The sequence below is a fragment of the Mus pahari genome, chromosome 10, assembly GCF_900095145.1.
Source record: "Mus pahari chromosome 10, PAHARI_EIJ_v1.1, whole genome shotgun sequence".
NCBI lineage: Eukaryota > Metazoa > Chordata > Mammalia > Rodentia > Muridae > Mus > Mus pahari.
In genome coordinates, this window is record NC_034599.1 from 73,154,868 (window position 1) to 73,167,625 (window position 12,758).

The window sequence follows — 12,758 nt, forward strand, 5'->3', positions numbered from 1 at the left end:
TTATGTCTCTTGTAGGGATCACAAACGGAACTCTTCAATACACTTATTCATAGACCTTTCGGAGATTTCCATTGCATGAGGTCAACACTATTTAGTACCACGCAGTTGTTTCCTAAGATAATTTTACTTCAGAATAGTACTGAGAAAACTATGTATTTGAGTTAGTATTCCAGTTTAACTTGTTATGGAAGTTCCCAGAGACTTGCAAATATGGAAGTGACTCTGGTGCCACATAAGCAGTAATGGGTGAGAGAGAACTTAGGGTTTGTAAGTAAAATAACAAGTTAATGTGTCCTTCTGGAAAACAAGATGGGATGTCTCTTTCCTTTCATACAGGACCTAGAACTCACTGAGTACTCCTCTCACAGTACAACCAACAACTCCCAAGTGATGAACATAATGGCTTAGAACACATCTAAGGCCTTATTTGATGTTAGCTTGCACCCTTGTTCTCATAAAATGCATTTCAGGCACAGGCCATATTAATTTGCTCTATATCGGCTTAGTTCTCAATGCACAAGAGTAAATTAAAACAAAAACAGGGCTGGGAGATGGCTCAGCGGTTAAGAGCACTGACTGCTCTTCCAGAGGTCCTGAGTTCAATTCCTAGCAACCACATGGTGGTTTACAACCATCTGTAATAGGATCCTATGCCCTCTACTGATATGTCTGAAGACAGCAGCAGTGTACTCACGTAATAAAAAACAAAAAAAAGTCATTATTTTGTCCAAGCTGGCTTCAAACCCCTATGCTCAAATGAACCTCCTGCCTCAACTTCTGAAAAATCCAAGACTAAAGCACCCCAGGCAAATGTTCGTAAAACTCGGCTGTACATGGTGGTAGGTACCAGTCAGTCTTGCCTATGTAGTAAATTCAAAGCCAGTGTAGACTGTCCAAGACGCTCTCTCAAGATAAAAACATGAGCCGGACGTGGTGGCGCACGCCTTTAATCCCAGCACTCGGGAGGCAGAGGCAGGTGGATTTCTGAGTTCGAGGCCAGCCTGGGCTACAGAGTGAGTTCCAGGACAGCCAGGGCTATACAGAGAAACCCTGTCTCGAAAAACCAAAAAAGGAAAAGAAAAAAACACTTTTTTAGATAACAAAATTAGCTTTGTGGTTGGGTGTGGTGGCACATGCTTTTTTTAAAGATGTATCTATTATTATACATAAGTACACTGTAGCTGTCTTCAGACACCAGTAGAGGGCGTCAGATCTCATTACGGGTGGTTGTGAACCACCATGAGGTGGTAGGATTTGAACTCAGGACCTTGGGAAGAGCAGTTGTGCTCTTCCCCACTGAGCCATCGCCAGCCCCTGTGACACATGCTTTTAATCCAAGTCTTGGGAGGCACAGGCAGGTAGATTTCGGATTTCCAGGCCAACCTAGTCTACAGGTTCCCAGATGTCCAGGGATAGACAAACTCTCTCAGAAAAATGCCTTCTAAGTTTTCCAAAACTCACAAATTGAGCCAAACCTACTAGTAAGCTTCTATTTCCAGTCTCAGGGGGCTGTGATAGATGACAAGTTCAAGGCCTGCCTGAACCTCTGAACTTTTTAAAGGAATGAAGATCACTGCTCAGAGTATAGCTTCTAACCATATGCAAAGGCCCTAGGTTCACCCAGTATCTTTCCCCAAGAACTGCCACCCGGAGGTCCATTAAACCCAGAGGCTAGCCTGACTGGAAGACAAGGCAGTGTGGGGCGACATTCTCAAGAGTATTAAAAATGATTCATCCTTTTAAGAGCATGTTAAAGGACAGCTTGAGGGATGTTCTGCTATGTGCAACTAGGACGTGACTGTCTTGACAGTCTTTTTCAAGCCCAGCCTGGCTTCATTTATTTCTAAGGATGTTAAAACTCCCTGGCCCTTATGCACCAGTGACTTTAAATTCACTAGTAGCAACTGGCCTTATTCATGTGGAGCCTTTATCTTCCACACTAAAGCCCAATGTTTTAAAAAACTAGCGTGCCTTCATTTAAGTTCCTTAAGCTTTTGCCTACATGGCTACTGTATATGGACCTGGTACAGACAGGCCACTAGATCCCTGGGAACTGTTGAGTAAATCATGTGGGTGCCAGAAACAGGGAAAATTTCACTAAGTCCACACTAAAGTCATATGTCCAAACAGCTAGCCTTTAGAGCAAACACTTAGCTTTCATGTGTGTGTTTGACCAATACAAACGAGACTGAAGACTGCCTGCTATATAGCTCACTTGCCTACCACAAGCCTTTGGCCCTGAACTCCATCCCCAGAAACATGCTTTTATTCTGAATGTTTTGTTTTTAAAGTACCAGTAGATGGTGCTACTCCACTAATTGTACACTTATGTGCAGGTTTGAAAAACTTTCATATCCCAACAGACCCATTGTTATCAATTTCTCAGGTAGGTCTTGATTCTTATTCTTTGGGGTCTAACAGCTTACTCAAGCTACATTTCACTACTTATTGGCAATCCATTTTTAACCAGTCATACTTGCAATAACCTGAACAAAGGAACTGACAAACCTTTAAAGGGTTTGCAGCCAACAGTAAACTATTCAGAGGCTTTACACATCACTTTTCTAAGTCTTGCCTAAACTTAGGCCACCTGTTTTGATCTCATGGGCTTCATGACATATCCCATGCAGCCTTGCCAATCCACTTCCAGAGACTAGAGCCCATGTTCTGCCAAGGTCAGGTTAACATGGCTCAAGTAAATTACATGTTCTGGCAACTCAAGTGCAGTCACTTAACACACATATTACACAAAAGTTCTCAGTTTAATACTAAATAGCCTTTACGGCATCTTCCAGGTATTCCTATAAAATACCACCTACCCATCAGCCTGTTTTACATCCTAGCAAAAGCTAATAAACCTAAGCTCATTTTGCTCCCCTTTCAACATTGGTCCTTTGGTAAAGGTTCTCGTGTAATTATGGAAGGAAATACTTAGTGACCCTCCAACCTTGCTTCATTTCCAATATTCACAAAGTAAACGCAGTATTCCAATGTGGTAGCATACTCAAGCAATGCTGCCTAAAGCAAACTTAGCTGTCATGTCCAGTTGCTACTGCATGCAGATCCAGACAAAGGACCCAAGTCTGCCCCAACTATGCTCCACACCTTGAGTTGATACATCTAGTTTGTCTGAAGTTAACCCAAATCAGCCCCATTTAGTTTGTAATATGGCCTTTGAAATAGCTCAGCTCTGGGTAGACCCAGTCGGACCAGAACTCAATCCCTAGGAACATACCATGGGGACCCCAGTACCTTTTGTTGTATACACTCAGTTAACTTTCAGCATTGACCAACACAGGATTTCTCATTAAACTTGTTTTAATGGTCTCAAAATTCTGTGACAGATTTTTGGTCAAGTTGTTTCCATTAAAAAGTACTGATTTTGAAAACTAATAACTTAAAACTGCCACACACAAAAAAAAATGGTCCACAAAACATTCTTTCCTTCTGAAGGTTTTACGATGCATTGTTATCATTAACCAGTCTTTTACTATTAAACTTAAATGGCCAATTGAGACAAACAGTTCTGAGACCGTTCTTCCACCACTGATTAAGACTGGGGTGGCAGGTGTTAGGGATAATATTCATTTAGCCTTCTGAGCTTTCTGGGCAGACTTGGTGACTTTGCCAGCTCCAGCAGCCTTCTTGTCCACAGCTTTGATGACACCCACAGCAACTGTCTGCCTCATGTCACGAACAGCAAAACGACCTATATAGAAAAATGCCATGTGTCAGTATCTTTGCTACTCAAGCAACATTTCATATTACAAACTTGATGTTCATTCAGTGTATCAGAAACTTAGATCATGCTTACCAAGTGGAGGATAGTCAGAGAAGCTCTCAACACACATGGGCTTGCCAGGGACCATATCAACAATGGCAGCATCACCAGACTTCAGGAATTTGGGGCCATCTTCCAGCTTCTTACCAGAACGACGATCGATCTTTTCTTTAAGCTCAGCAAACTTGCATGCTATGTGGGCTGTGTGACAATCCAGAACAGGAGCATAGCCAGCACTAATTTGGCCTGGATGGTTCAGGATAATAACCTAAGAAAAACAACATTTATTAAAGTCTTGCCTTGTGATTCTGCATACAACCAATCTTGCCACCTATTTTAAAAATGTATTACCTGAGCAGTGAAGCCAGCTGCTTCCATTGGTGGGTCGTTTTTGCTGTCACCAGCAACATTGCCTCGTCTAACATCTTTGACAGACACATTCTTTACATTGAAGCCCACATTGTCCCCAGGAAGAGCTTCACTCAAAGCTTCATGGTGCATTTCAACAGACTTGACTTCAGTTGTTACATTGACTGGAGCAAAGGTAACCACCATGCCAGGTTTGAGAACACCAGTCTCCACTCGGCCCACAGGGACAGTGCCAATGCCTAAAATATTGTTAAATAAATAAATAAGTATTTAATACATCAGTTTGTGAAGACTTCAAATTCACTTTAACATTCTACTTAATGTTCTACCTACCCCCAATTTTATAGACATCCTGGAGGGGCAGTCGCAGAGGCTTGTCAGTTGGACGAGTTGGTGGTAGGATACAATCCAAAGCTTCCAGCAGTGTGGTGCCACTGGCACTGCCATCTTTGCGGGTGACTTTCCATCCCTTGAACCAAGGCATCTAAAACACAGGCAGTCAAATATTATAACCTCCTTACTTGTTGCAGCTTTCTCCATTCAACTACCTTAAAAGTCACTTACATTAGCACTTGGCTCCAGCATGTTGTCACCATTCCAACCAGAAATTGGCACAAATGCTACTGTGTCAGGGTTGTAGCCAATTTTCTTAATGTAGGTGCTGACTTCCTTAACGATTTCCTCATATCTCTTCTGACTGTATGGTGGCTCGGTGGAATCCATTTTGTTGACACCAACAATCAGCTGTTTCACACCCAGGGTGTAAGCCAGAAGAGCATGTTCACGGGTCTGCCCGTTCTTGGAGATACCAGCTTCAAATTCACCAACACCAGCAGCAACAATCAGGACAGCACAGTCAGCCTGTAAGGAATAAGACAATCATCTATCAAAGATAAAAAAAGCATCCCCACTAAAAAATATCCCGGGTCAGGAATGGGTAAATTTTACACACCTGAGATGTGCCTGTAATCATGTTTTTGATGAAATCTCTGTGTCCTGGGGCATCAATGATGGTCACATAGTATTTGCTGGTCTCGAATTTCCACAGGGAGATGTCAATAGTGATACCACGCTCACGCTCTGCTTTCAGTTTGTCCAAGACCCAGGCGTACTTGAAGGAGCCCTTTCCCATCTGCAAGTGACTTGGAATTAATACCCAAGACCTTGGTTCTACTCCCTTATAGAATTTCTATCCCCCCTCTTGCCTTATACTTGCCTCAGCAGCCTCCTTCTCGAACTTCTCGATCGTTCGCTTGTCGATCCCACCACATTTGTAGATCAGGTGGCCGGTTGTGGTGGACTTGCCGGAGTCTACGTGTCCGATTACGACGATGTTGATGTGAGTCTTTTCCTTTCCCATGTTTGCTTTGAATTAGCGGTGGCTTTCACAACACCTAAAAACGGGTTTAAAAGATACCTTTGAACCGCCATGGAGAGGGAGACCTCGCTTCACTCAAAACTCAAGAGGACAAATTCCAAGAATGACTTCCAGCGCCAGGCCGGCCTGACTAGTCTCCACCCACCAAACGTGAACAAACTCCAACGCCATTACATCCCCTCCCCCCGCCGCGACGAGCGGTGCTCCAGAGAAAGCCCGAGGTGACGATTGCGGCCGACAGGACCACGGGGTCACAGGAAGCAGCGGCCGGCGAGGGGCCAGGCCCTCTTCCTTTGTGTGGGTGACTGACTCACCCGCCCGCTCCACCGGGCTGCCGCGTCCTCCATTTTGAGCTCCTTGCAACAGGGCCCGGGAGCGGCCATCTTTCCGCGCACGCAACTGGTGCCGGGCGGGACGGCCTCACCCTCGTAAGGAGGCAGGGGACCGCGGAGCCGCTAGGCCAGATCGTGCAGGCTGCTGGGGCCACATGGCCTCGGGACGCTAATCCCGAGCCTGGTTGCTTTGGGAAAAAAATCCCAGGCCTCGCCCCATCCGGGTGGCGTCGGACATGTGGTCCGAAGGCAGGCGGGCGGGCGGGCCCCAGCCGCCGCTCCCGTCCCTTCCTCCCCACCATGAGCTCTCCGGCTCCGGACGAACAAGCCCCACACCCTCCCTTTGTTAGCCCCTGCTGCTGGACGGCAATCGAGGTCAGCGGGGCAGAGGATCAACCATCGCGCGGCCGGAGTGGCACGCGGCGGTGGCGGCGTGGACGCCACGCTAGGCCTCAAGCCGGACACGAGGCGAGGCTACGGGGTTGCCGCTCGGCCTCGCACTCCGCCTCCCGCGCCGCCCCGCAGCTCGGAGCGGGAATGCTCGCTCGCAGCTCATCCCCGCCGAGGACACCCCGCCGCCTGGTAGCCCGAGCCCGCTCGGCGCCCCTGCTCGGCGGCCCGCGCAAGCCACACCCGCCACTCACCTGCGTTCTGACGGCAAACCCGTTGCGAAAAAGAACGTCCAAGGCGACTGCCGCACTTATATACCGTTCTCCCCCACCCTCGGGAAGAGGGCGGAGCCAGCACACGACACCACTTTCCCAGTCTGCCCCGCGCCAGCTCCTCGGCCGCCCCCCCACCCCCGGCTCAGCGCGCCCCTCCCCCCCCCTACCGCCGGGGACTGTGAGCTTGTGTGCTCTGCTCTCCCCGCGCTCAACCCTGGGCGCACGCTCCTCGCACTGTGGTGGGGCGGGTACCGGGATTCTGGGCTGTGAGAATTTAGCGACGGTCCCTGGGATTTCCCCAGGCGAAGGCGATCCCTCCTTTTGTATGAATTACTCTCGGCCCCAACCGAGGGTGGGGCGGCGAGAAGCTGGCCAAAAGGGCGGCCAGAATCTATCCCGACTCTTCCTGACTCCGCTGCCAAGGCTGTGTCAAGATCCTGGTGTCCCTTCCCACGGAGGCTACCTCCCGACGTCAGCCCCGCTATCATCCTGTTCGCCTCCCGCAGCCCTTGCTCTCCTGGCAGGGAGAGGAACACAATGTTGGGGACCCTTCCCGGCTCCAGAACCCAAGGGCTTAGCTCAGTAGCGGAGAGCTCGACCGATCTGCCCCTGTGTTGGCCCCTTGGTTTATTCCATCCAATGCCGGCTGCTTCTCTGGAAGCCTGAAGCAGCCTTCACACCCCTAAAGGGTTCAGTTGAGAATATGCTTCAGTCCTACAGTTAGCTTTACTTTGATTCTAGGTTTGTTACACTAAAAAGATTGTATGTGTGCACGCGCGCGTGCATTTGTGTGTGTATGTGTATGTACAGTCATTTGATTGAACATGAGAAACCTGAAAGTAATCCACCCCACATGGTCTCATTTAAATACCAGCATCAGCAATCTCCCAGTGCCCATCCCTAACACTTGTGAAATCACAGCTTCTCAAAAATGGCTTGTCTTGTTATTTACATCCCTTTCTTTGCTGCAGCATTGTTTTGTTATTGAGACAAGGTCTCTCTTTTTTAGTCCTGGCTGCCCTGGAATAAGTAGACCAGGCCGACTTCAAATTCACAGCTATCCGACCTGCTGGCCATTTTTAAATGCTTCTCAGGACAGGCACTCACAAGTGTTTCTCAGAGGAAAGAAAAACTTCTTTGTTTTGTTTGTTAATGCTAGAGATGGAAAAAGAATTATTTTGTAATGGGATATGGGGTGCTGGAGCTGGAACCCTAGGGTGTCTGCACACTAGGGAAGCACTCTATCACCAAGTTATAGTTCCTAGCTCAAAGTACCTTAATAATCTGATTATCATTAGATCTCCTCTCCCAGGTGTACAACATCACTGCCTTGTAACAAACACTTGATGTTCTTGCACCAACCTCACTAGGAGCGTTTGAGGGCCTCTGTCTAGTGTTCACAGAAACACACAGGATTTGCAAAGGAACTATTTGTTTCTGGGGAAGAGTTCCACAGCCAAGGGAAAAACCTAAATATAAAACAATTTGGAACGAGTTCAAAGCAAATGTACAAGATGCTTGCTTCTCGTTTCTTAAGTTTTTTTTTTTTAAGATTTATTTATTATTATAATATCTAAGTACACTGTAACTGTCTTCAGACACACCAGAAAAGGGCATCAGATCTCATTACGGATGGTTGTGAGCTACCATGTGGTTGCTGGGATTTGAACTCAGGACCTTCAGAAGAGCAGTCAGTGCTCTTAACCACTGAGCCATCTCTCCAGCCCCACTTCTCATTTCTTGTCTAATTCTAGTTTTCAATTTTTCCTCACAACCCAAACTGTTGTTTTTTTAACTTTTTTTTTAAGTAGCATTTATTTAGTGTGTGTGATTGTGCGTGTGCCACCTCACACCGCACAGAGGCAGGAGGACACCTTTTGTGGGGCAGGTTTGCCCCTCAACCATGTGGGTCTATGGGATCTAACTCAGAACAGTCAGACTTTGTACGCACAGAGCCATTTCATCACCTCCTTTTGTTTTTGTTTGAAACAGAACCTGATGTAGCTCAGGATGGCCTCAAACTCATTATGTTGCTGAGGCTGGCCTTCAACTTCTAATCTTCCTAGCTCCACTTCTCAAGTACTGGGATCTCAGGTGTGCCCCCTTATCCTTCCCACAGCCCGCCTCCCAGGCTTCTTTTCTTGCCTATGTGAGAAGCCCCTGTAATAGCCTTCCTAACTCTTAGTTTACAGATCCTTACAACTTTCCTAAAGGCAGGTTTTCTCATTCATCAGATGGCTTCTAGCTTCATTCTCATTTAACACTGGTAATTGTAATCAAAGAATCCAGGACAAAGTTTCCCTCAAAGTATATACATATAACTAATTATTTTCTATCCACAGAAGCCTTTTCTTTTTCTGGTCAATGAGGTTGTTAAAGGATCAAACACAGGATCTATTCTATGCGTGCTAGGCACACAAAAGCCTTTTCTGTAATGTCCACATTAGCCTCTCTCATTTCACAAATTCTTTTTTCACACAGAATTGTTCTAGGGTTCCTAGCCAGTCATATACATACAGGAGAAAATTATCGTGATACCCTACTGCCTATTTGTAACAGGAGAAATTGTAAGAAATACTCGAAAACCATTCAGCAGCAGTAGAACCGCACTCTCTGCTCTCTCTGTTTATTTCCCTGGAGACACTGGCTAGAGACTCCTCTTTGCAGCTTGTTTCCCACAGTCAGCTGTGGGATATATTAGTGTATTACAGTAGTGCTGACTGTGCCACACTAGATGTTATTTTCCATGCTTGCTTTAGCGGTGTATGCTTCCAATGGTTTTAGGCTTATATATTATTGGGGTAATATGATAGTACACATCTTTTATTTTGTTTTCTTTAGTTTTCCAGACAAAGTTTCTCTATGTAACATCCCTGGCTGTCCTGGAACTCACTTTGTGGACCAGGCTGGCCTCGAATTCACTGGGATCTGCCTGCCTCTGCCGTCCCTGTGCTGGGATTAAAGGCCTACACCACTAAGCCTGGCGACCCTACATATTTTTTTAGCAGGAATGGCACATTTTTGACAATGTAAAGAAATTATTATTTCATGACCTGATGGTCTGAATCAAAGATTAAAGACTGAAAGTTTAGAGGATTGGTTTGTTTTAATTTTTTTATTTTATATATGTGGACATTTTGCCTGCATGTGTGTTTATGCACTGTGTGTATTCCAGGTGCCCTCCCTCAGGGGTGGGGGGTTAGGGTGTTAGGCCTCTGGAACTAGGATGGTTGTAAGCTGCCTGATGTGGGTGCTGGGCACTGAGCCCCGTCCTCTGTAAGAACAGCCGGTCTTCGTAACTGTTGAGCCATCGCTCTAGACCTAGATGCTGTGTACTTATTTAAATTTTTTAAATTTTACACTCTATGTTTTATACACACACACACACACGTTGTTTGTTTTGTCTTCTGAGTCAGGGTCTCTCTGGGTAGCCCTGGCTAGCCCAGAACTTACTATGTAGACTAGGCTGGCCTCAAAGATCCTCCTGACTCTGCCTTGCGAGGTAGGGGTGGGGGCATTTCTCATCTTCCTTTTTGTTTTGTTCTGTTTTCTGATTGTTTAGGGACAGACCCTCGTGCAGCCTCAGCTGCCCTCAAACTCATCCCGTAACTAAAAATAACCTTGAGCTTCTGATTCCCCTGCCTCCACCTTCATCACCTGGTTTTATGCAGCATCCCCTCCTCTGAAACTCCAGTTCCAAGAGACCTGACACCCTCACTCAGACACAAAACAGGCAGAACACCAATACACGTAAAATAAAAATAAACAAATCGTTTTTTAAAAATAATTTCCCAAAGTTGCACAATTTATTGAAATGACATTGCAAACAAATAATTCTGTACAATCCTGATACTGATACTCAGAGAGGTGCCTTCAGTTAAATTAGTCTATCTAAGCTCCAGGACAGCCAAGGCTACAGTGAGAAACTCTGTCTCAAAAAAACAAAAAAAAAACAAAAAAAAAAACAAAAAAAAAANAAAAAAAAAACAAGCCAGGTGTGGTGGCGCACACCTTTAGTCCTAGCACTCAGGAGGCAGAGGCAGGCGGATTTCTCTGAGTTTGAGGTCAGCTTGGCCTACAAAGTTGCAGGACAGCCAGCACTACACAGAGAAACCTAATCCTGAAAAACAACAAGAACAAAATGCACACACGTGCACGCACACCCACACTCACACATGCAAATACATTACACACAAAAATATTCTAACATTCGATCTGAAAAAGGGACAGGACTGGAGAGATGGCTCAGCGGTGAAGAGCTGTGCCTCAGAGGGCAAAGTTCAGTGTCCTGCTCTAGAGCATCCAACACCTCTGACCTCCCAGGGCACCTTCACTGGCCACAATGTGGACATAGAACACACCTACATATAATTAAAATAAAACACACCATTAAAATAAGGCCCGGAGAGATGGCTCAGCACTTACTTATCTGGTCTTCCTGAACATACGAGTTCAGGTCCCTGCTTCTACGGAACATGATGCTCTGGCCTCCAAGGGTAACCCACTCAAAGACACACACAGAGAGACAGAGACAGAGACAGACAGAGAGACAGAGACAGAGAGAGACAGAGACAGACAAACAAACAGGCAGATAGACACAGAGAGATACACACACACACATTTAAAATAATAAAAGTAAATCTTTAGCCAGGCATTATGGCGTACACCTTTTGGGCCAGAACCTAGGAGGTGGAGGCAGGAGGATATCTATGAGTTCAAGAGGTGCACAGAGAGTTCCAAGACAGCCAGGACTCCATAGAGAGACCCTTTCTTTCTTTTTCTTTCTTTTTTTTTTTTTTAAGATTTATTTATTATATATAAATATACTGTAGCTGTCTTCAGACGTACCAGAAGAGGGCATCAGATCTCATTAGGGATATAGTTGTGAACCACCATGTGGTTACTGGGATTTGAACTCAGAACCTTTGGAAAAGCAGTCAGTGCTTTTTTTTTTTTAAAAAAAGATTTATTTATTTATTATATGTAAGTACACTGTAGCTGTCTTCAGACACTCCAGAAGAAGGAGTCAGATCTTGTTAAGGATGGTTATGAACCACCATGTGGTTGTTGGGATTTGAACTCCGGACCTTTGGAAGAGCAGTCGGGTGCTCTTACCCACTGAGCCATCTCACCAGCCCCAGTCAGTGCTCTTAACTGCTGAGCCATCTCTCCAGCCCCCAGAAAGACCCTTTCTAAAAAATAAAAACTAGGTATTGGAGAGATGGCTCAGTGGTTAAGAGCAGCTCTTGTAAAGAACCCAGGTTCCGTTCCCAGAACCCAGGTTGGTGTCTCACAACCAACCAACCCTCTGGAACTCAGTTCTAGTGGATCTACTGGCTTCTTCTGACTTTCCTGGGCATCAAAGACAGATGTGGGCAAACATACAGGGAAGCAAAATACTTAAAAAATACAGTGAATGAATCTAATTTTTATAATACGTGGACTTATTGCAAACTGTCTTACAGAGGTGTTTGTGTATATCCAGCGTCACGCTGCACTCCTTTAGGAAACTACAAATATTTCCACAGCTTATAAAAAATACATTTCCTGCTGGGAGGTGGTGGCACAGCCTTTAATCCCAGCACTCGGGAGGCAGAGACAGGCAGATTTCTGAGTTCGAGGCCAGCCTGGTCTACAGAGTGAGTTCCAGGACAGCCAGGACTGCACAGAGAAACCCTGTCTCAAAAAAATACATTTCCTGATTGAAATATGTCTTAAACTTTTGCCTATGGTTTTAAAAAAATGCAATATTCTAAACATTCTAAATGTAATTAAAGGGACAGGGTAGACCAAAAATTACTCCTATAACAAAGATGTTTAGCTACAAAGTCACCATCACCCTTGTTATTTCTCCACCAGTGAAATGAGCCAATTCAAGCCAGATTAGAATATATTAAAGAAAGGTTTATCAGGAAGCTGCTCTGGAGGGGGAAAGCGAGTTCACTGGCCCCAAGGCCAGGGAAGTCACCATGGGGAGGAGGGAGGAGAGGAAGAAGAGAAAGGGTGAGCCCGCAGAGAAAGAAAGAGAAGAAGAGGAGGAGAGAAAGGAGGGGGGGGAAGAAAGAGAGAAAGCAGGGGAGGGAGGGAGAGGGAGAGGGAGAGGGAGAGGGAGAGAGAGAGAGAGAGAGAGAGAGAGAGAGAGAGAATATGTCTGGTTTATTAAGGAGGAGCCTCTGGGGGAAGGACAACTCAGCCCTGGGCTGTAAACTTCAGGGTTGGGGGCAGGGTATGGT

At 45.8% G+C, this 12,758-nt stretch overlaps 1 protein-coding gene across 1 annotated transcript; it reads right to left on the reverse strand.

Moving 5' to 3' along the window:
- Positions 1–3,300: 3,300 nt before the first annotated feature.
- Eef1a1 (eukaryotic translation elongation factor 1 alpha 1) lies at positions 3,301–6,598 on the reverse strand. The gene is made up of 8 exons (XM_021207538.2): positions 6,505–6,598; positions 5,367–5,544; positions 5,103–5,282; positions 4,715–5,011; positions 4,484–4,634; positions 4,133–4,389; positions 3,815–4,049; positions 3,301–3,709 (listed from the first exon to the last, which is right to left on the reverse strand). The coding sequence occupies exons 2-8, from the start codon at positions 5,508–5,510 to the stop codon at positions 3,585–3,587; spliced, it is 1,389 nt and encodes a 462-aa protein (XP_021063197.1). The 5' UTR covers positions 5,511–5,544; positions 6,505–6,598; the 3' UTR covers positions 3,301–3,584.
- Between the last annotated feature and the right edge of the window lie 6,160 nt (positions 6,599–12,758).